The following is a 22,467-nucleotide window of genomic DNA, read 5'->3' on the forward strand; positions in this document are numbered from 1 at the left end:
AAGAGATACTGGCCCAAGAGTTAAAACATCTGGATTTGCATTCCAGCTTTGCCTTTTTTATTGTCTTCATGACCAAATCAAGTCAGCTTCCCAACCTCAGCCTCCTGACGAGTTCAAACCTGACTGACTGCCCTCACAGAGTTGTAAGGAGTGCGAGGGCGTACGTTACATTGACAGTGCTTTGTAAGCTGTGGGAACAGAACGTGAGGATCTAGCAGTAGTAAAACTACTAGTACAGATTGCTAGCATTTTGTTTATAGATGAGCAGTTGAAGCTCAGAGCACTCAAGAAATGGGGGAAGCCAAGATTGGAACCCAGATGGTCTTGGTGGTTTGATTCTGTGCTCTATACTAAACTGATCTCTAAAGAAGATAAGTGTTTGGTTAACTGTATTGTAAACATTGTCTGACACTGAGCAGTCTTTTTCTTCTTTGATATCCCCTTCCCTTTTATCAAGGTTGCCGACATTCCCAAACCAGACGCTTTGTACTTTGATGACTGCATGCAGCTTTTGGCAGAGACATTCCCGTTTGTCGATGACAATGAGGTATAGCATTTGACTAACACTGAAGCTCCCCAACTAAATTTAATATGTCCTATAAGTGTGTCTCCATTAAAAAAAATATTTTAGGAGGAAATTTTGTCGAAGAAAACTTAGCCTACAGTTAACTTCACAATTAAAAAAAAAAAAAAGGCAAAAAAATCAAATCCCTACACAATACCAAACCAAAACCACTTACCCTGCATACCTAGAAGCATGGATCTGCATAACCATGGAAACAAATAATCCACTGGTTATAGGTACTTAGAAATAAATTTTGGTGGGGCGCCTGGGTGGCCCAGTGGGTTAAGCCACTGCCTTCGGCTCAGGTCATGATCTCAGGGTCCTGCGATCAAACCCCACATCGGGCTCTCTGCTCTGCGAGGAGCCTGCTTCCTCCTCTCTGCCTGCCTGTCTGCCTACTTGTGATCTCTGTCTGTCAAATAAATAAATAAAATCTTAAAAAAAAAAAAAAAAGAAATTTTGGTGAGTAAAAAGCAAACCTGGTAATAAACCAAGACTTGCTCAGTTAACAGTTTAATAGTGTATGTGATTGAAGCCCTGTACTAGGTATTTTTACCGAGAGATACAAGTTAAAACTTCAAGATTGTTACTTATTTTGAAATTTACCTTCAAATGCATAGCATAAAAGAGTTAAACTAGTAAATGAGTCCATCTGGAGTCAGTTGGGCAGGGGAGAAAAGATGTGTTTTCGTTATGTAGAAATAGGGGTCATAAGTGGTTCTAACTAGAGAAGCACAGAACTGTTAGCCAGGTCCAGTGTAAGGTGTTGTGATGGGGCCTGGGAGTTCTTCTTCAGTGTTGCCCGCAGACTCACGTAGATACATGCTTGGTCAATTTTAGGTTTCTTCAGCTGCGTTTCAGTCACTTGTTCCTGATATTCCCAGTCAAATGGAGACTCCCGTCTTCGTTGCTTCTAATCAGGCTCAGTCATCCCCGACTCTCCTCGTTCAGTCAGTCATTGCTGATCTAGACAATATGCAGCAGGACATTGAGCAAGTTTGGGAGGAGCTATTATCCATTCCAGAATTGCAGGTAACTAAGATCTACTGTTAGAAAACGCCAAAGACACTCTCATATTCAGTGCCTTTAAACTAATTACTGCAGTTATTTACATGTCACCGACTTAGGGGAAGGATTGGAGGGGGCTTTTAAATCCGTCGTAGGAGGGCCGCCCAGTTCCCTACAGCATGTGACTTTCGGGGTTGGGAGTCTGAGCCCCACGCTGGGTGTAGAGGTTACTTAAATAAATTTAGTCACAAGGGCTGTTCGTGCTCACTTCCATGCACTTTAATTAAGTGGACTGATGTCTTGAGGAAAGATCTGGTCTTTGTAGGACAGAAGTCTGATCTAGGAACTCTGAAAATAATACGTATGCTTAGATATAAGAATCTGTCAAAAATGGGAATTGTCTGAATTACAGAAGAGCCTGGAAAGAATGGGGGTGGGGAGAGAGTTTACCATCAGATGCAGATTATCCGCTATTAAAAATATTTGCCATTAGGAGCATCTAGACGGCTCATCACTGGAGCGTGTGAATCTTGGATCATGGGGTTGTGCTGTTCAAGCCCGATATTGGGGGTAGAAATTACTTCAGAATAAAATCCTTTAAAAATAAATAAATAATAAATATTTGCCATGAGATATAGATTATTAGCTATTAAAATATTTAACCTGATTTACATTTAGTAAAAATTTCTTTTCCAGTGTCTTAATATTCAAAATGACAAACTGGTTGAGACTAGCACAGTTCCAAGTCCAGAAACCAAAGTGACAGAAATCGACAACAGTTACCATTTCTACTCATCAGTGCCCTCACTGGAAAAAGAAGTAGGTAACTGTAGTCCACATTTTCTAAGTGCTTTCGAGGATTCCTTCAGCAGCATCCTCTCCACAGAAGATTCCAGCCAGTTGACCGTGAACTCATTAAATTCAGATGCCACAATAAACACAGATTTTGGTGATGAATTTTATTCTGCTTTCATAGCAGAACCCAGTAGTAGCAACAGCGTGCCCTCCTCTGCTACATTAAGCCAGTCACTCTCTGAACTTCTTAATGGGCCAATTGATGTTTCAGATCTATCACTCTGTAAAGCCTTCAATCAGAACCAGCCTGAAAGCACAGAATTCAATGATTCTGACTCTGGCATTTCACTCAACACAAGTCCTGGCATGGCATCACCAGAACACTCGGTGGAATCTTCAGTCTATGGAGACACACCACTTGGCTTCAGTGATTCAGAAATGGAAGAGATAGATAGTGCTCCTGGAAGTGTTAAACAGAATGGTCCTAAAACACAGCCAGTACAGTCTGCTGGAGATACAGCCCAACCCCTGTCACCATCTCCAGGGCACAGCGCTCCTGTACGTGATACCCAGTGCGAAAACACGCCAAAGAAGGAATTGCCTGTAAGCCCTGGTCATCGGAAAACCCCATTCACAAAAGATAAACATTCGAGCCGCTTAGAGGCTCATCTCACAAGAGATGAGCTAAGGGCAAAAGCTCTCCATATCCCATTCCCTGTTGAAAAGATCATTAACCTCCCTGTTGATGACTTCAATGAAATGATGTCCAAGGAGCAGTTCAATGAGGCTCAGTTGGCATTAATTCGAGATATTCGCAGGAGGGGTAAGAATAAAGTGGCTGCTCAGAATTGCAGAAAAAGAAAACTGGAAAATATAGTGGAACTGGAACAAGATTTGGATCATTTAAAAGATGAAAAAGAAAAATTGCTCAAAGAAAAAGGGGAGAATGACAAAAGCCTCCATCTACTGAAAAAACAACTCAGCACCTTGTATCTCGAAGTGTTCAGCATGCTCCGTGATGAAGATGGAAAACCTTACTCCCCTAGTGAGTACTCCCTGCAGCAGACAAGAGATGGCAATGTATTCCTTGTGCCCAAAAGTAAGAAGCCAGATATGAAGAAAAACTAGATTTGGGAAGATCTGACCTTTTCTGAGCTCTAGTGGGCTGTTTGGGGGGGGGGGGGGGGGGTTTGGTTTTGTTTTTGTACTGTTATACTAAAAGCTCCTACTGTGATGTGAAATGCAAAAATATACTTTATAAGTAATTCTATGCAAAACTGTAGTCAAAACTAGTATAGAAAATAATACAGACTTTAAAAAGCATTAAAATAATTCATCAGTATGCTGAATCAGTAGTTTCACTTTAACTGCAAACTTCATTTCTTAGAACACCATTTGGGCTAGTTTCTGTATAAGTGTAAATACTACAAAAACTTCTTATTTATACTGTTCTTATCTAATTTGTTACATTCATAGATTTATATGATATCTGGCTAAAAGCAAATTGTTGTAAAACTAACCACTATGTACTTTTTTTATAAATACTGTATGAACAAAAGCATTTTTTTTATATTAAATTGTTTAGCTCTGGCAAACCAATTTAGTTGAAAAGCTGGTACTAATAAAGGAATATTACCGTTAAGTTCTTTGGAATTCATTTGCATTTATTTACAGTTATTTTCCAGAACAGTAACACACTTAACATATTCAGGCATTTTGCATTTTCAAAATGTTTCCAGTCAGTGAAAATATGACAAGTATTTTATACTAAACTTCTGGTTCCAGAGATTATAAAGTATATCAAGAAGGTATTTTCTTTCAATAGCAAGTACCTCTCAACCAAGGAAAATTTACTCATACCAGTGCATGTTTGCCTACCATGTGCTAGATATTTTTTAAAATACAAAGGACACAGTGGAAATCCGTTTTGTTTTGTTTTTTTAAGGTTTTTATTTGATAGAGACACAGTAGGAGAGGGAATACAAGCGGAGGGAGTGGGAGATAGAGAAGCAGGCTCCCTGCTGAGCAAGGAGCCTGATGTGGGGCTCAATCCCAGGACCTTGAGATCATGACTTGAGCAGAAGGCAGACACTTAATGACTGAGCCACCCAGGTGCCCCAAAATCTGTTTTTGAAGACAGCAAACTTTACACATGCCAGGATTGGGAAGGCCAGTAGAAAGGATGCATTGCGATTTAAAATAGGGTTGGAGGGGCATCAGGATGGCTCAGTCAAGTGGTGTCTGACAGCATTTCGACTCAGGTCATGATCTTAGGGTCAGGAGATCAAGCCCTGTGTCAGGCTCTGCACTGGGGCATGGAGCCTGCCTATGATTCTCTCTCCCTCTCCCTCTGCCCCCATGCTAGAATAAATAGGGTTGCAAAGAAGAAAGGCCTTACTGAGATGGCAACATCTGAAGGTGAGGGAAACCCATTCTATTAGCTAAAAAGAGACGGCAGACAAGACACCAAAGTCCAAAGGCTCTGAAGCCTATTTGAGACAGAAAAAGGACTACATGGCTGAAAATGGAGAGGGGAGAGAGAGGGCAGGTAGAGTGTAATGTGGCACAGAACCCCTAACACCTTCATGATGGCTTTGGCTTTTACAAAATGGGGAGCTATTGTGTTACGTTTTCTTACCCTTATGTGTTGAAAATTAGTCTAGAGGGTGAAGATGGGAGCAGTTAGATGAATGTGGGGAAGCTGTGAAATAACTCACGTAGGAGGGATAGTTTTGTCTTGGTCTAGGGTGGTGATAGCTGGAATGACAAGGCACTGGATTTGGTAGGTTTCAAAGGTAAAGAATTTTCTGATAGAATGGATGTTGGGTGAAGGTGCACTCAAGGACCTGAACATATTTAAGAACTGAGTTGCCCCGAGATGAAGACTGGTTAGAAGGGAAGTCTAGGTGGGAAAGTTCATTCACTTTAGGACATACTGAAAGATTAAACATAAGACAAAGTTAAGGCCCCACAAAACTATCTGCAGGCTGTCCAGTAGACCACTCAGCATTGATTCACTGTTTCTTCATCTAATCTGTCTTACGTTTTTATTGTGGGGAAACTGCATCTCAAGATTCATCTTGAGTTATGTACATTTAGAGTTAAGTACATGTGGATTATTCACTGAATCCTATTAATCCCTTAGGAGTGATACATGTAGAGGTCCGCAGGCCCTAAAGCCAGATTGGCTGAGCTTGCTGCCACCATTTTCCTGGAATGATCTCCAGTAACTCAAAGCACATAGGCTCACTTCCTCATCTGTAGGGCAAGTATTGAGTTACTACACAGAAAGTACTGTGCCTAGTTCATTAAGCACTCTGCAAATGGGTGTTTTATTTTCCTTATTAGCCTTACTAGAATGCCTTTTAGCTGCTAGTGAAAGAAACTGAAGTCAGATTAGCAAATTAGAGAATCTGACTCAAAGGTCAAAGCTCAGGGTTGAAAGTGAATTCAAGAACTAATGGGTGTATCTTAATACTCATTCAGATTCTGCCCTGGTCCTCCTCCTGCAGTCAAGTATCTCCTGTAAGTGGTGGTGTTGAGATCCTGGAAACCTTTTTTCCAAACTCAACAAAATAAATCTCAGGATCTTGACAAAAGTGCCCCACCCTTAGACAAAATTACAGGTGTGTGAGCATGTTGAGAATGTGGCAGGAGTCCAAAACCAGCAGTCCCACCTGGAACACCTGGAACGGGCTGGCACTTAACAGGAGTGAAAAGCACTGCCAGGCAGACTGCAACAGACTTCTAGCCAGAGAGCAGTTCATTAATTCAAGTAACCATAGTTCTTTACAGTACCTGAAAAACTGATTTTGAAGTACTAACCATACTATGCAGAGTTAGAAACCCCAATTTTAAATACAGCAAATCCTAACCTCATGACAAAATGAAGCCAAGTGTTCCTCTCCTCATCTGGACTTGAGTCCACCTGGACTTTTTAGTGTCCTCAGATTAAGTATGGCAATCCAATTGTTGAAATATTAGACTCGTTTTAAAATCTGTACCTATGCCTTTTACACTGACATACGTCAAGCATTCTTAGAAACCTTAGCTGAAAGATACTGCATTTATTATGCAAAGAAACATCTTGCTGAGATTTCTCAAGGCCAGGATTTTTAGGGAAGGGGTGGCTGCTCAACTTGTACTTCTCATACCATACTTGTTTCTCAGCCTCAAAACATACGCAGAATAATTCTCATTCCTATTTTAAAAATACTTACCAGGACAAGTTCAGTCTTCAGTTGCATTTTATACTTTTTGAGAGCTGGAGAAGAATTTAAAGATCTCAAAAACTTTCACCGTTTGTGGAGGAAAAAAAACCTCCTTAAGACATTGGCATAACAGGGAACCCCCTGGGTGGCTCAGTCAAGGTCAAGCATCTGTTTTCCACTAGGGTCATGATCCCAGTGTGCTGGGACAGAGCCAAGTCTCATTGGGGAGACTGATTCTCTCTCCTCCCCACTCGTGCCCCCTATTTCTCTTGCTCTCAAATCTTTAAAAAAAAAAAAAAAAGGCATAATTAACCTTGTCCATTAAAATTTTAACTATGCTTGAAGATATTAAGACCGTACCCATAATTATTACCGAAAGTATCTTTAGGGACCATGGGCCAGGTAACAGATTAAGTTCTTTAAACCCACTATCAGATTTAACCTTCAGGCTTAACGAGGGTAGGTATAATCTCCATTTCATAAACAAGAACAAAAAATTAGGTCAAACCAGCCACTAATCTGGACAGGATGTCAGAGAATTTTGAACCAAGTTATTGACATTTAATGAAATTGAACATTTCCTTCAATATTAGAGAGAACAAATCACACTGGTGCTTTAACGGTTATTAAAAATCCTTACCAGCTGCCTATTTCAGAATACCATTTATGCATCACAATCTCAAAATCCAAAGTCAAACCCCCTAGCCTCATTTAATACTTGAAGCATATCCTACCAAGTTAAACTTCGTATATTTTGATTACTCCTGGGGAGAGGGGAGGCATCTTACGCAAGCTCCAGGCCGAGCAGAGCCCAGTACAGAGCCCAACAATGGGGCTTACCTCTCAACCTGAGCTGCAATCAGTTTGATGCCCAACCAACCGAGCTACCCGGGTGTCCCTTGATTACTATTTTCAATGTAATGCTTAATTCTACATATTTAATGTATATAAAACCACCATTCCTAGGGGTCTGTTGGCATCACCTAACTGCCTAAGTGTAGCATGCATAAAAAAGAAACCCCAAGTAAACTTGCCAAAGCTCACAAAAACAACTTCTGTATTGAAGTATTTTACTGTTAAACTTGATTCCAAGAAACAAAAACCTAACTGAATTTTCTAACCTATAAGGATGTAAGAGACAAATGAGATTAAACCCAAATAGAGCACCTATCAGTTCTTTTCCTAAGTATTTTGAAAAGCAAAAATTATTCAACATTTCTGTCAACAATGCAGACTAACGATGTATTTTGACGTCTAGTGTAACGTTACACTTGATTTGCCCTTGTGATTATAGGCCCTTGTAACAACAATGGCTATATACATGGATTAGGTGACACTTAACCATTTCATACCTTAAAGCTGCCAACACCTTGTACTTAACTTTACCTAAATTTATCAGTAAATTGTTCAAGTTGAGTATCTTGGGCAAATTCCTATTTCCTAATTAGCTTTCAGTATGGTGTTCACTTAACCTTTATCGCTTGAAAGGCAGTTCAATACAATCTGTAATTACTGGTCTTTGAAAAAAATTAACCAAAAATAGCATCTTTTGCCTATTAATCTTAACCCCTTCCCAATCCTTGGTACTTTCTATACAATCCTAACTTAAATCAACTATAACATAGGTCCAGTTTTTGCAAAACACTCATCTCTAAGATTTAGTCTATGAATACATGGAAGATTCCAATGTTTTGTTGCCTGAATATCATTTTCACTCTGAAAGACAAATTTACTTCTTTTGGTAGAAATTAAGTCCACCCTTGCTGAATTACTTTGGAAGTCAAATATTAAAACAGGATTATAAAGTACTTAAAGCTGCAAAATATGAAACCACTGCATATATTGCGTTGTGATCAAAATGTGTTGCAATCCTAACAGCTCAAATTCCTCACACAGCTTCAACTGTATTTAATATGCTATTATTAACACTAAGAATCTAAATACTTGTGCTATAGTTTTCCTAAAAGTCACAATTCTCAAAGCCGTTACAGTTGATCACTTTGCTCTTATCACCTTTATTAAAATGCACCACTGCAGTCTGACAAAATTTCATGCTTTTTCCTCCCAGCCCATCATACCATAGTAGACTCAAGCAATCCACTGCCTTGGATAGGGCTGGGGAGGGGAATTCATCCAACATCTGAAACCCTGTCCCCATCTCTTCCCGAGTGTCCATAACTTTGTATTTTTTCTCCAGAAGTTCAGATTCCTCATCACCCCAACATCTCACCTATTGGTATTCAAGACTTATATCCTTAAATAATATGCTTTTGGTTTATTTTTCTAACATGTATTTCTAGTGTCGTGTATTCATTTTCCACTGAATAGAATCCATGATCTTTAACTGCTATATAAAGGATCATTCCAAGTTTCCTGTTATTTTACTAATGTAATATTCACCTAGTGTTTAAATCACATCAACACTGAAGCAACAAAACAACACACACATTTCTAAAAATATTTTAATGAAAAAGTTATCTTTCTGTAAACATCTCATTATACTACAAATGAAACATTTGAATCCATTACAGACCACCTCTTAAGTCTTAAAAATCAGGATAAAACATTGAATTTAGAAGTAATCTTGAATATTATATAGGCTAACAATCCTTACTTCACCCCTGCATTAACTTGCAAATCATTCAACTACTTGTGACATCAATTACTAGAACTTTGAGAGACTGTCCATAACTAGAAATGTTTCAAGTTGTTTAACTTACACAGTGGAACTCTTAAACAGGCTCATTTCAGTTGTTCAGATCCTTAAATGACCTGTATTACCCAATTTTCTTCAAGAGTTGTGTATCAGGTTTGTTGTTTTTGAAAAAATGTAGCGTGGGAAGCAGTAACATGTGAGATGGCTTGACAAGATTGATTGAAATGTTTTCCTCAACCATTTCCCCCTCCTTAGAACTTCCTTTTTTTTTTTTTTAAACTGCTACTATGATTGAAGAGCACATTTTCAGGAATGACAATGGAACATTTAAATAAAATCAATTTATTTTGCAAGAAATGAGATGGACTGTAAAGAAAGAACAATGCCTTTTTAAAAAAATGTTTCCTATCTTAATGTCACACTACAACCACTTAGTAAAAAAAAAATCATCAAAATACTATTACCTTCTTCAACACTTCTGTGTAGAAATTCAATCCTGATTTAGGTACAGATAGAGCCAACCAGTCATTTTCCAAGAATAAACTCTGGCAAACTAAATCTACTACGTATTTACTTTATAATTTAGAAACTGCTTTAAACCTGCCCAAGTGTTTGCCCAAAACAGGGCTTGAACTCATAAACCCAAGCAAGAGCTGCATGCTCAACTCTTACCAACTGAGCCTGCCAGGTACCCCTCAAATCTCAAATTTTAGTAAGCCCTTTTGGGGCAGCAATAGCCCTTATGAATAATCACTAACTGATATGAATAGTAACTGAGGAATATTTTAACTGTTCTTTGGGAAATCTTTTTAAAAGGGAATAGCATAATTAGGCCCCTACTACTTCTGGCTAACTGGTTAAAAAGAACCAAAAATGCACCCTATTCAAGTAATTCCCTGAATTTACATGCAAGAGAATTGGAGGCCACTTGAATGAAGACCATTTTTCAGTCTGTATCGCCTGGCAATTTTGGAAGTTCATTCTAAGGGGTTTTTCATAGAATGAGGATTGGCAGCTTAATACTTCTTTTACAAGTGTCCTGCTTATTACCTTACTCCTCTTACCAAAAACTAACTTTATCCTAAAGACACCAAGAATAAATCATATACATGGAGCCATAGCTGACTCAAGATACTCATGGTTGTTGCCAGGGCCTAAAACTGTTTTTAAAATGTGTTGGATGTGGTTCTCGATGTTATCAGCTGAATAATTTTGCTAGTGTACCTAAGTTTGAAAATATGTAATATGTGTTTGTAGGGAACAAATGGTGTCATCAGCTTTTACTGTGAGCTACAAACCTTACCCAGCCAGAAACCTTCGTATTTAAGATGGTAGGAAAGACATTCCTCATTTAGGCAAGAAGGGTTCTCATTCAACCTGCAAATCAAAAAGATTACTCTTACCTTGCTTTACAAAAAATTACTCTTTAATTAGTGAAAAAATTCAAATTCAAGCCTTACCTAATGCTTATTGCCCTTCCTTGCAGGTCTAAATGCTAGACCTAGTGACTGTGGCAACTATCTCTCATTGATGTTCCAATAGGCGAAGAGCTCCTTCCTGCTAGACTTTCTTCGATATTTCAGTTGTAATAAGCAGATTTAACTAGCTTTTGGAAAGTTGCTCACTATCACCATAGTATCTTATGCCTTCACTTCTCTGTAGTTGAAGCTCTTGCTGCTGCCTTGTCATTCTTTATTTATGCTGACTTGTCCATACTCAAAAGGCTGCTGAAGTCCTGTCTTAGTGAGTCTCCTTTGATCCAGACTGTGCTTAAAATGCACACCTTAGGTCCTTTAAAGCTGGTTAAATCGCTCTCCTCATGGCTTACTTTTCCACACTGTTCACAAGAACTAAGCTAATACAACTTATAAACAGGTCACATACACAGATTTCACCTGCTTATAGGTTGCAAACATCAACTTACTGAAAATATTTTCACTATTAAACTAGTTCCAGAACATAAAAAGGTTGTTAACAGTACAATTAACCTCATATGCCATTAAAGGATACTGTCAAGGTTGTGTCAAACAATTTCACAAACATAGCAACAGGAAATGTTAATCTCCCCCATTCCTTCAACCTTTATTATATGAATAAAAGAACTTGAGACAATTTAGCTCAATTTTAATAAAATGTTTCCCAAGCAGTACTTTGACCAGGTACCCAGGTTTAAGTTATGAACATTGACAGTGTCCATTTATATAACCACATTTGAAGTTGTTAAAGACTTAACCATTTTCTAATATTAGCCTATTTTCTACACTGCTTATTCACATATGTCCATTAACAAATGGAATGTTGTCTGTTACATTTATTGGTTTGTGAGTGTTTTCTGGAAAACTGCAGTATCTGTGAAGACCGATTTCCATGCTGGCATTGCATGCATCCAAATATTAATAATGCACAGAGGCACAGAATTAGAGCAACAAGAGAGCATATTCAAACACTAGCACGCCCCATTCCCCTTTTTATTGCTTGTTTTGCTTAGTACTTCTGAAAACAAAAATAATCTTGAATTCAACGTTCAACTGCCAAAGAAAGGTAACAGCAGAGCACATAACTTAGGGCTCGAATGAGATCGTAAGCACTAGCTGGCGCGAAACAGTAGACATTGGTGTTTATATATGACCTTATCTGAAACTCTTCTCAACCAAGGTCTTCCAAACCAAACTGTTAACTCATACCGACACGATTCAGGTTCAACCATACACATGGAGTAACAGTGTGTTCTTTTAGATTTTAAGTGAGCAAGAACTCAGACTATTCAACTTTGAATTCAGGTGGGAGAGTGAGAAGCTTGTACTAAGCAACTGTGCTACACTTCTACTGCAGTGAAGTCATTTATGATTTTATCTAGACTGTCCTTGGTTTTCTCCAATAGAGAGGGTACAAACAGGAAAGCATGCCAGCCAGTTAAGGGTTCAACAACGCATGATTTTTATTCTCTTGCTTCTGAAAGCTTGTATCAAAAAAATATATATATTAAACCAAGGAAAATAACCAAAGATTTATGGGCCTCTTGTGCTTTGAAAACGGGAAGGGGAAAAAAAATGGTAGCCACTAATTTGCTCAGACACAGCACGCTTAGTGGTCTTGTATTTTTAAATTTTTAAGAATGGTTTTTAAGTGAAAGGGAAAACATCCACTGCCCCTTTCCAGAATTTAAACAAAGGGCAGTAGACATTCTTTACACCCAAATAAAACTATGGCAGTTCACATGTGACCAAGGTGAATGTAGAATGGAGATGCTCTAAACATGGCTAGGACTCTTAGCAAAACTAATACACTAAAATCATATGATTACATTTTGAAAGAAAATGCACAAAAACCAAATAGAAATTTTGAGATTTTTTTCATTTGAAGGTAAATCTTAATGCTATTAAATTCACAAGTATGCTAATTTAAATACCCAATTCTATTTATCTAAAACACACATTGCAAACATACAAATTATCTATTCTCTCCACATGTCAGAGCCCATTCATTTCATGGTTTGGAAATGCAGAGAATAGATTCCCCTTAAACTGCAAGTCAGCAGGTGTTTCTTTACAGTTAACTTTAGCAAAATTCATACAAAATAGTAATTAACAATGATCTTCTTTACTTGTTAACTCACAAGGAAACACCTTCAAAACTGCATTTTGTTAAAGTTTCTGTACTAAAATGTAGAAAAACTGAACTACACAAATATTGAAAAGTTAAAAATTCCTTAATTTTTTATTCCTGGTACCACTACCACAATTTACAGGGCAATATACCTGATGTAATGAAAAGAAAAAGAAAAAGACAAAGCTACAACAGATAAAAGACCTCAGGAATGTACATCTAATTGACACTACATTGCATTAATCAATAGCTGCACTTTTTGCAAACTGTGGCTATGACAGTCCTGAACAAGAAGGGTTTCCTGTTTAAGCTGCAGTAACTTTTCTGACTATGGATCATCGTTCCTTCTGTGGCAGATTTTTACAGTTCCTCTAATGCATTTGGGACGACTGTCTCAAAGTAACCTGCAGCTTTCCTGACAACTCCTCGCTCTCTCTCCTGCTAAGAACTGTAGCCTGTTGAATAATACAGGATAAAAAAATTATTACACTCAGTGAACAGTTCCACATATTCTTTATCATCATGATAAAATTTTAAAGATACCTACCCTTTTCTTCTGAAAATTTTTTAGAACCTTCTGCTACCATATCCACCACTTCCACCACCAGAGCCATAACCACCTAGAAATACACAGGTTTTTAAAAAAATGTATTGTAAGTTTTTAATTAAGAAATCAGCAAAAATTTTTAACCAAAAGGGGTAGGGGTGGGGAGGCGAAGAAAAGTACTTACCACCATAGGGACTGCCCGAGCTTCTTCCACCAAAACTGCCCCCCTTCATGGGTCCATAATTTGATTGCTGTTGTCCACTATAATTTCCAAAATCATTATAGTTCCCACCACCACCATAGTTACCTGAAATTACAAAAGTTTTATTGTGGTTAACCTACACAATTATTTTCTTCTTTTTAATATACTGATTATTACCTTTCCACAATCATGACATCACTCTATTACAAGGTGACCCTTTGAAAACCATATACAGAGGTACTGACTCCAAAAGAGTACCACTAGCAGACCTCAGGCATTAAGTAGGAAGAGAGGATATAAAAAGATGGTCCAGGAAAAGCATATATACAGATAAGTGCCATCTTTTGTCCATATCAGATGCCAACACCCTAGCACACATTCTTGCCTTCATACCACTATCATCAACTATACCTGACCTGCTCTAATTAGGACTAGCTCAACTTTTCAGTCAGTGACAAAGAAGGTATTCTAAATTGGCTGTTAAGAAAATTTTTCTAGGGGTGCCTGGCTGACTCAGTGGGTAGAGCATGCAACACTTGATTTGGGGGTCATGAGTTCAATCCCCACGTGGGGCATATAGCTTAAAGATAAATGTACCTAAGGGGGCACCTGGGTGGCTCAGTGAGTTAAAGCCTCTGCCTTCGGCTCAACTCATGAGCTCGGGGTCCTGGGATCGAGCCCCACATCGGGCTCTCTGCTCAGCAAGGAGCCTGCTTCCCTTCCTTTTTCTGCCTGCCTCTCTGCCTACTTGTGATCTGTTAAATACGTAAATAAAATCTTTAAAAAAAAATTTTTTTTAAATAAAATGTACCTAGGACATTAAAATTCCAAGTACTTCTGTCCCGAACTCCAGACCACTCTATTCATTTCAATGTGTCTGCACATTCAATTTACTGTTCCCATTTGTCCAATTTAAAAGTGCGCAGAATCAAAATTCTAGCAATAAATAAATTACTGAGAAACATCCATTCAATTACATAAAAACGTTGAAAAATTGGAAAGATGTTGAAAAATTACATAAAAATATATGAACATAAAAAGTATGTTCATATTTTACCAATTTGCTAAACAGCCAGCAAAGCAAAAAAATTCAGTTTAATCATTCATCTTTTTAGTATTTTCTAGTATTACTATTTGACCAAATGTTGCATTTTAACACATTTTGAAATGTTATGAACTATAAACATCTTGAACATATAAAACAAATGAAAGCTTACCACCTCCAAAATTTCCTCCTTCATTGTAACCATCATATCCTCCACCACCACCTCCATATCCACCTCCTTGGTTTCCATATCCTGGTCCACCACCACCATAGCCTCCTCTACTACTATAACCAGGACCACCACCATAGTTGCCACCTAAGAAAAATGGAAGTCACACAAAAACATCAATGTGTTAAGTTACTGAACTCTAATTTATATTACAATTGGTCAACTTGGAAATAAACCAATGACTTAATTTAACACTCAAGACTAGTTAACACCTCATTAACAGAGCATCAAAAACCTGGGCTGAGGACGCCTGGGTGGCTCAGTTGGTTAAGCCGCTGCCTTCAGCTCAGGTCATGATCCCAGGGTCCTGGGATCAAGTCCCACATCGGGCTCCTTGCTGGGCAGGGAGCCTGCTTCTCTCGCTGCCTCTGCCTGCCACTCTGTCTGCTTGTGTGTACTCTCTCTCTCTGACAAATAAGTAAAATCTTAAAAAAAAAAAAAAAAAAAACCCTGGGCTGGGGCACCTGAGTGACTGACTCTGTTAAGTGGCTGCCTTCCACTCAGGTCATGATCCCAGGGTCCTGGGACTGAGCCCTACATGGGATCCCTGCTCAGTGGGGAACTGCTTCTCCACTTCCCCTGCCTGTGCAGTCCAAAGCAGCAGCAACAGCGGCAGCTGTGGGACAGAGTTTAAGACGAATGCTTAAGTATCTTTCCATACTTTAAAAAAAAAAAAAAATTCTAGTTTTTTGAACTTTTAAGTTCACTAATAAAGAAAATGGTAAACTATCTCGCAAGACACAATTCAGCTCAAATGCTAGTACAGTAAATGCTACTGGCCAAAAAAGGAACTAGCTAATGTTATGAGTTTAAGGGGGGAAAGTCTACTTTAATGTAGTCAAGCCATGCCAATTATAACTGAAATTAAAAATATAAACAAATACGTAACTTTCCATTTAGTATAGAAACAAAATCAAAATATCAAATACCCATTAAAAACTTACCATCACCTCCAAATCCATTATATCCACCATCACCTCCTCCATAACTACCTCTGCTGCCACCACCACCACCACCGTAGCCTCCTGAGGAAAAACAAGGTATGAATTAAAACCAAACATACAACTTACCAATAACTTCAGGTAGACACAATCACCCTCTTACCTCTTCCACCAAAGTTCCCACCACGGCCAAAGTTACCACCACCTCCAAAGTTCCCTCCACGACCCATGAAGTTGCCAGATCCACCTCCACGACCTTTAAACAAGAGAAAGGGAGAGCTTTAAAAACCTTACAAATGCCACCCATACCTATTCTATGTGTATTTATTGTACTACTCACCTCTTTGTGATCCAGCAGACTGCATTTCTTGTTTAGAAAGGGCCTTTTTCACTTCACAATTATGCCCATTAATAGTGTGGTATTTCTGAACTAAAAATTTTTTTAATCAAACAAACAAACAGAAGTTATTTGATGTTTGGAAAAACACATCACTACATAACTTATTAAATATCAAGAAAGTAGTCACTTCAAGAATGAGGGAGTGTTCCAGAATGTCATTTATGAAAACTGAACCACATGCTTTATAGGCTATTAAATGCAATACAAAATGATAACGCAATCTGGCAAATCTAACATAGCACAAAGGGAACTTTTCTGTTTTCTCATTCAAGTTCCAGTAAGTTTCTACTTACCAACAATTTTATCAACTGTATCATGATCATCAAAAGTTACAAAAGCAAATCCTCTCTTTTTTCCACTCTGCCTGTCTTCCATAACTTCTATGGTTTCAATCTTGCCATACTTTTCAAAGTAGTCTCTCAAATTATACTCTTCTGTATCTTCTTTAATACCACCAACAAAAATTTTCTTCACTGTTAGATGGGCACCAGGCTTTACAGAATCCTACAGATTAAAAAATTAGTCAAAAACCAAATTCTCCAACTATCTCACATATTACACAGCGTAATATTATGAAAATACCTCTCTAGAAACAGCTCTCTTTGGTTCCACTACACGCCCATCAACCTTGTGTGGTCGGGCACACATTGCTGCATCCACCTCTTCAACACAAGAATAAGTCACAAAACCAAAACCCCTGGAACGTTTTGTTTGGGGGTCTCTCATCACCTATAAAACAAAATTTTAAAGTACTGAAATACATCTGTACAGGCCCTACACCCCCAGCCTTTTTTTGTTCCTTTAGTAACTCACCACACAATCTGTAAGTGTACCCCATTTTTCAAAATGTTCTCTTAAACTATCATCTGTAGTTTCAAAGCTCAAACCACCAATAAACAGTTTTCTCAACTGCTCTGGTTCCTTTGGATCATGGCCCTAAGGAAACAAATATATTTCAATTATTTCTTTTACCAGGTAAATTGCTGAGATACACAATTCTTTAATCTGCTACAAATATTTAATAAACTCAGTATCAGATTCCTGTACCATTAGCACTGTCCAATTAAAAACTGGAGTAAGACCACACACCGACTGATGAAAGGTACCCAAATACCAAAAAAAAATCTACACAGCCTTACAAATGCCAATATCACTCCAACTACATTTAAGTCCAAGAAAATTCTACAATCAAAAATCCCTTAACTTTGGACTACAACTAAAGCATCTGGGGACAAATTTTTTTAGAAGTTGCTACTGACAAACTGCTCTTTAAGTAAGAAAACAAAGTGCTGTAAAAGTAGTGTTCCATCCATACCATTTTTCATGTATTCCCTCATCAGTCTACACTTCAAACATTTAATGTTAAACCACAAAACTGAAGTATGTAACTTAAAGGTTCTGAGCAGCAAATTTTTAAAAAATCCATCTCTTTCAAGCATATCAAGGTTAAAACAGGTATTCCTCAATTCAAGGCTAAACCAGCACTCTTCCCCCACCCCCCAAAATTACAAAAAGACACCGACCAGTATCTTGATAGCTTTCTGTAACCAATTTGTTTTAGAGTATATACTGTAAAGTTACCTATTTGCACTTGTATCACATGGCAAAAATTTCAAAAATACACGGTCACAAACAGGGCAAGCTGCACTTATATTAAATATAGTATATGCTTTTTGACAATAATGGAGCACGAGAAACAGACTTTTAAAAATTAAGATACGGCCTGAATTGTTTTGCAACTGAATTAGCTCCTCAGTAAATTAGCTGCCATTTAATGCATGCATTAAGTATAGTTCATCCAAAGTCCTTAAATAAAGGGGCTCACATTTACATTCTAATGTCTTCCTGTGTCTTCCAAAGTAGAGATGTTAAGGCATTTAATATGAAAACACTGTGACATGCTAGAAAAAAATGTTAAATGATTAATAGCCTAAAGCATCAATTCACCTGGTCTCATCGTTTCAAATCTTGGTTACTTGTAATTAATCGACAGAACACAGAGATGACAGAATACAATTATAACCCACATAAAATTATCTCTAACATGAAAAATTCAACTGTGGTTGCAGTCCTCTCAAACAAAAATCCAAGAAACTACAACCAGAGCCGACCCGCACGACGCGAAGATACGTGTAATTCTAAATAGTTGAGAAAGAATGGCAGAAAAGAAGTATTTTAAGGCAGCAAACTTTTTAAAAAATTTCGTACTGTGAACTGGGTACTGAGAAGAAAAAAACAGGAGAATTAAAATTCTCGTCGCCTCAGAGATCTACAAGGACTAGAAACGCGCCGGCATTAACTTCAGCGAAAGCAGTAGGCCGCATGATCCGAAGCCATTTGTGGCATTTTCTGCCGGGCCGCCTCCTCCCGCTTCCTTCCAATCCCGCGCTCTCTTTCCGGGCGGCGGAGCGAGGCGGCGGCCATTGCGGCCCAATGCGCCATTTCGTAACGCGGCAGCGGATGAATGTCAATGTGGCCGCCGCCCGCCTGCTCGCTCGCCCGGATGTGACTGCTCGTCCCCTCCCCTCCCCCACCGCCTCCTCCCAACCGCTCCCGCCGGGGCCCGCCATGCCGCCCTCGGCCTCGAATCCGAGGCCGCGCGGCCGGCGGGCCGGGTCCCCTCCGGAGGTCTCCCGAACCACGCAGAGCCTCCGAAGGGCCATTTGTGCAGCCGAAGAAGAAGGCGAGGAAGGCGAGGGGCCCCAAGGCGACCTCTGAGGCCCGCTCCCCTCCCCCCAACCGCCCGTCTCAACGCAGAGCGCGGGACGGCCGATCCGGTCCACCCGGCCTCCCCGCTCCCACCGACCTAGGTCCCCCATGCCGGCCACTACCCATCAACCCCCCGCTCTCCCCCTAATACCTCCTCCCCCCGGCGGCGGCGGCGACGGCCGGAGTCGGGCTGGGGGCGACCGGGCGGCGGTTTTACCTCCATTTTGAGACCGGACTCGCCTCTTCCAACTCGAGTTCAATATGGGACCGAGAGGAAGAGGCGGGGCTAGTCATCACGTGACGCGCTTTCCGCGCGCCGCCGTGCTGGTGGGGGAGGGGCGAGTTGGGAAGGGGGCGTGGCCAACTGGGCGCGAAAAGAGAATGGACAAGCGGGTTGGCCGGCAGAGAGCGGGGGCGGGCCGGGGCGCGGGAGCGCGCGCGCCTCGCCAACTTCCAGTGCGGTGCCGCCCTTTCCGCCGTTCGCGCCCGGGCTGCTGCGGTGACGTCATCTCGGACTCAGCGAATGGTGAGCGCCCACGTCTGGAGTACGCCTTGTGACCGCTCGTCACTGGAGAAAAAGGCCTTTCTCTTTCTTCTGGCCTTTTTTTCCCCTCCCCCACGTAGGCCTCTCGGTATTCATTTTCGAATTCATTTCTTTCCAGTGCCTGAATAAAACCCCACTTTTCTCTTTTGTACTGAAAGGTTGCAGAAAAGCCCTTTAGGCTTCTCGGCATCTCACACGTTTCCGGATGCCAGAGAACATTTTCTTTGCGACGCCCACTGTGAGGGCTGCCCTGAACGTTCTTGGCGACCCCGACTTACATGAATCAATTGGCACCTTGGAAAGGCCTCGAAAACGCGGCTGACAGTGAAATTTCACCCTTAATGAGCTAAGGCCGACCTGGTCGAGGTCAGTTCAAGTACTCACCGAACTCAAGAAATCTGTCGCCACTGTTTACTAACTCACGGTTACTGTGGCAAGAGCTGAAGCAGCAGTCTCGCGGATTTAATATAAGGAACGATTCACAAGATTTCTAAAAGATGGACAGATAGGCTCCCTTTGCGCGAGTGGGTTTTACTTTAATGTTTCCAACTCGGTCTCGAAGTATAAGGAACGAGATAAAGAGTTAAAAAGCAGAGATCTAATAATCCTTGATCTAACCAAGTAATTTTAAGTTATTCGGTCTCGCTGAGCTTTAGTTTGCGTTTTTGTTTTTTTTTTTTAATGAAAATGGGAGTGAAATTAGGTGATCGCCGACACCTGTGAGAACTGTAAATTAATAATCCAGGGATTCATGTTTAAACAAAGGTACTGATTAAAGTGACCACAATTTACAAGTCTTCCCTGCTCTGCTTAGAAATGCCCTGTATTTTAATGTAGCAGTTTGTAAGAGCAGCTTCTTTAGATTTGATCAAGCCCTCCCTTGGAAAGATTAGAAATAAATTCATAAATATTATAAATTGCTTGAAAAAGTTTGTGTTAAGTGGAGAATGGAAAAACAAACAAACAAAAAACCAAATGGGGAACGGTCAGTTTGGAGTTTGGAAAAGGGAAAACAGAGTAAGAATTTGTTGATGTTCATCTATCACTGCCAAGCGGAACAGGTGTTTTCTTTGGGAGACATGAACAAAAAGTACTCTGTTCTGCGGCCGAAACCAGTCACCAGGCCTTAATATAACTTGAATGAAATAACCCTCCAAACCAGACTCCTCTTGTTACTATGATTCCAAATCACAAGCGAACCATTAAGTATTCTTATCTGGTACTCCTGATAGCCACAAACAGTAGTTAAGACTTTCAGAAAAAAGTATACCCTTAGTGATTTGTTTATACATCAAGGCTTTGTGAGTTTGATTACTGTGAAATAGTCATGTGTAACTTAATCAATACTGAGTACCTAGGAAAACACAAAGTTAAAGACCTTAGGAAGATGGTATCCACACCAAGGTACCTAAGAGGTGCTTCAGAGGTGATCAAGCAGTCTGATCCTTTGACTTCACTATAGGGAATGTTTGTCTAGATGTTTCCTAACTAAGTTATTCCTAATCAATAATAACAATCATAATTTGCTATAATTCTTTCTTTCTTGAATTGTATTAAATTCTTTTTTTTTAAGATTTTATTTACTTATTTGACATATAGAGATCACAAGTAGACAGAGAGGCAGGCAGAGAGAGAGGAGGAAGCAGGCCCCTTGCCGAGCAGAGAGCCGGATGCAGGGCTCGATCCCAGGACCCTGGGATCATGACCTGAGCCGAAGGCAGAGGCTTTAACCCACTGAGCCACCCAGGCGCCCCAATTCTTTTTTTCTTTTTTTTTTTTAAGATTTTATTTATTAGAGAAGGAGGAGAGGGAGAAGCAGACTCCCCACTGAGCAGGGAGCCTGGTGTGAGGTTTCATCCCAGGACCCTAGGATCATGACCTGAGCGGAAGGCAGATGCTTTACCGACTGAGCCACTGAGACATCCCTGAACTGTATTAAATTCTTATATTCATATGAGAAATGATGGGAGATGTGATAATAAGTACTTCATCCAGGAATGGTATGTCAGTCCATTTATTCTCCTCTTTTGTCCTTCAGTAAATATAGATTCCTCTCTCTGGATTTGTCCAGGTTTGTTGTTCATCCAGACTTTGTGATTTTTAGACATGAGCTATTTTTTATGTTTTTGTCTAAACTTGCCCTCCAGCCCTGCAGCGACATGGTATCTCATACAAATAGCCATGCTGGAGTTCTTGACCTTGTTGGATACAGACTTGAACCTTGGCTGCTATCTATCCCTGTAATATATGAGGGGGAGGCAGGGGACAAGGGCCCTAGGGTGAGATGACATGGCAGACACACTTAATAAATAAATTATATCAGGGCCTCTCTGCTTCTTCCATATCACAACACATACAAAAAATGATAATTTTTGCATAGCACCCTAGGTTACATAAACAAGATTTGGAAGCATCTAAGTAATGGTAAAAAAAAAAAAAAAAAAAAAAAAAAAAAAAAAAATTCATAGCATTATCTTTAAATTACATAGTTATAAAATAAATTACAGTGTGCTAGAGAAGATATTAAAAATTACGTTTGAATAAATCAAATTTTTCCACATTTTTTAATGATCAACTTGAACTTGTTTCTGTGAATATATTTTCATACTAGGTTCTATGGTTGAAGTGACTTTACGTAGTTTCTGATCTAAACTTTTTTTTTAAGATTTTATTTATTTATTTGAGAGAGAGAGAATGAGAGAGAGAGAGTATAACGGGGGCGAGGGGTTGGTTGGGGGGGGAGGGTCAGAGGAAGAAGTACACTCCCCTCTGAGCAGGGAGCCAGATGCGGGACTCAATCCTGGGACTCCAGGATCCTGACCTGAGCTGAAGACAGTTGCTTAACCAACTGAGCCACACAGGTGCCCCAGCTTTTTTTTTTTAAAGATTTTATTTATCTATTAGAGAGAGAGAAAGAGCACAAGTGAGGGGAACAGGCAGAGGGAGAAACAGGTGCCAGGTTGTGCAGGGAGCCCCATGTGGAGCTGGACTCCAGGGACCTGGAATCAT

General features: G+C 39.7%; 2 protein-coding genes across 10 annotated transcripts in view; one reads left to right on the forward strand and one right to left on the reverse strand.

Moving 5' to 3' along the window:
* The window catches only part of NFE2L2 (NFE2 like bZIP transcription factor 2), a 34,148-nt gene extending 30,138 nt beyond the window's left edge, over positions 1 to 4,010 (forward strand). For all 5 annotated transcript variants that reach the window (XM_059166947.1, XM_059166949.1, XM_059166952.1 and 2 more), the window contains 3 exons: positions 458 to 547; positions 1,406 to 1,597; positions 2,270 to 4,010. In XM_059166947.1, coding sequence (XP_059022930.1) covers positions 458 to 547; positions 1,406 to 1,597; positions 2,270 to 3,496 — 1,509 coding nt within the window. In that variant the 3' untranslated portion in view covers positions 3,497 to 4,010. The remainder of the gene's footprint in view (positions 1 to 457; positions 548 to 1,405; positions 1,598 to 2,269) is intronic.
* HNRNPA3 (heterogeneous nuclear ribonucleoprotein A3) lies at positions 1,063 to 19,221 on the reverse strand. 5 transcript variants are annotated; one of them, XR_009351866.1, is made up of 12 exons: positions 19,066 to 19,220; positions 17,019 to 17,141; positions 16,788 to 16,934; positions 16,499 to 16,709; positions 16,146 to 16,235; positions 15,969 to 16,061; positions 15,809 to 15,889; positions 14,808 to 14,951; positions 13,573 to 13,695; positions 13,389 to 13,461; positions 2,024 to 2,168; positions 1,063 to 1,531 (listed from the first exon to the last, which is right to left on the reverse strand). XR_009351866.1 is itself a non-coding variant. In XM_059166956.1 (11 exons), exons 1-10 carry the CDS (start codon positions 19,135 to 19,137, stop codon positions 13,409 to 13,411), a joined length of 1,071 nt encoding a protein of 356 aa, XP_059022939.1. In that variant the 5' UTR covers positions 19,138 to 19,221; the 3' UTR covers positions 9,562 to 13,296; positions 13,389 to 13,408. The 5 variants fall into 5 exon arrangements, 4 of the variants coding, with proteins under 4 accessions (XP_059022939.1, XP_059022938.1, XP_059022937.1 ...); XM_059166956.1 differs by lacking the exons at positions 1,063 to 1,531; positions 2,024 to 2,168 and adding an exon at positions 9,562 to 13,296 and having other exon boundaries at positions 19,132 to 19,221; XM_059166955.1 differs by lacking the exons at positions 1,063 to 1,531; positions 2,024 to 2,168 and adding an exon at positions 9,562 to 13,296 and having other exon boundaries at positions 14,811 to 14,951.
* Between the last annotated feature and the right edge of the window lie 3,246 nt (positions 19,222 to 22,467).

This window comes from Mustela lutreola, chromosome 3 (genome assembly GCF_030435805.1).
Source record: "Mustela lutreola isolate mMusLut2 chromosome 3, mMusLut2.pri, whole genome shotgun sequence".
Classification (NCBI taxonomy): Eukaryota; Metazoa; Chordata; class Mammalia; order Carnivora; family Mustelidae; genus Mustela; species Mustela lutreola.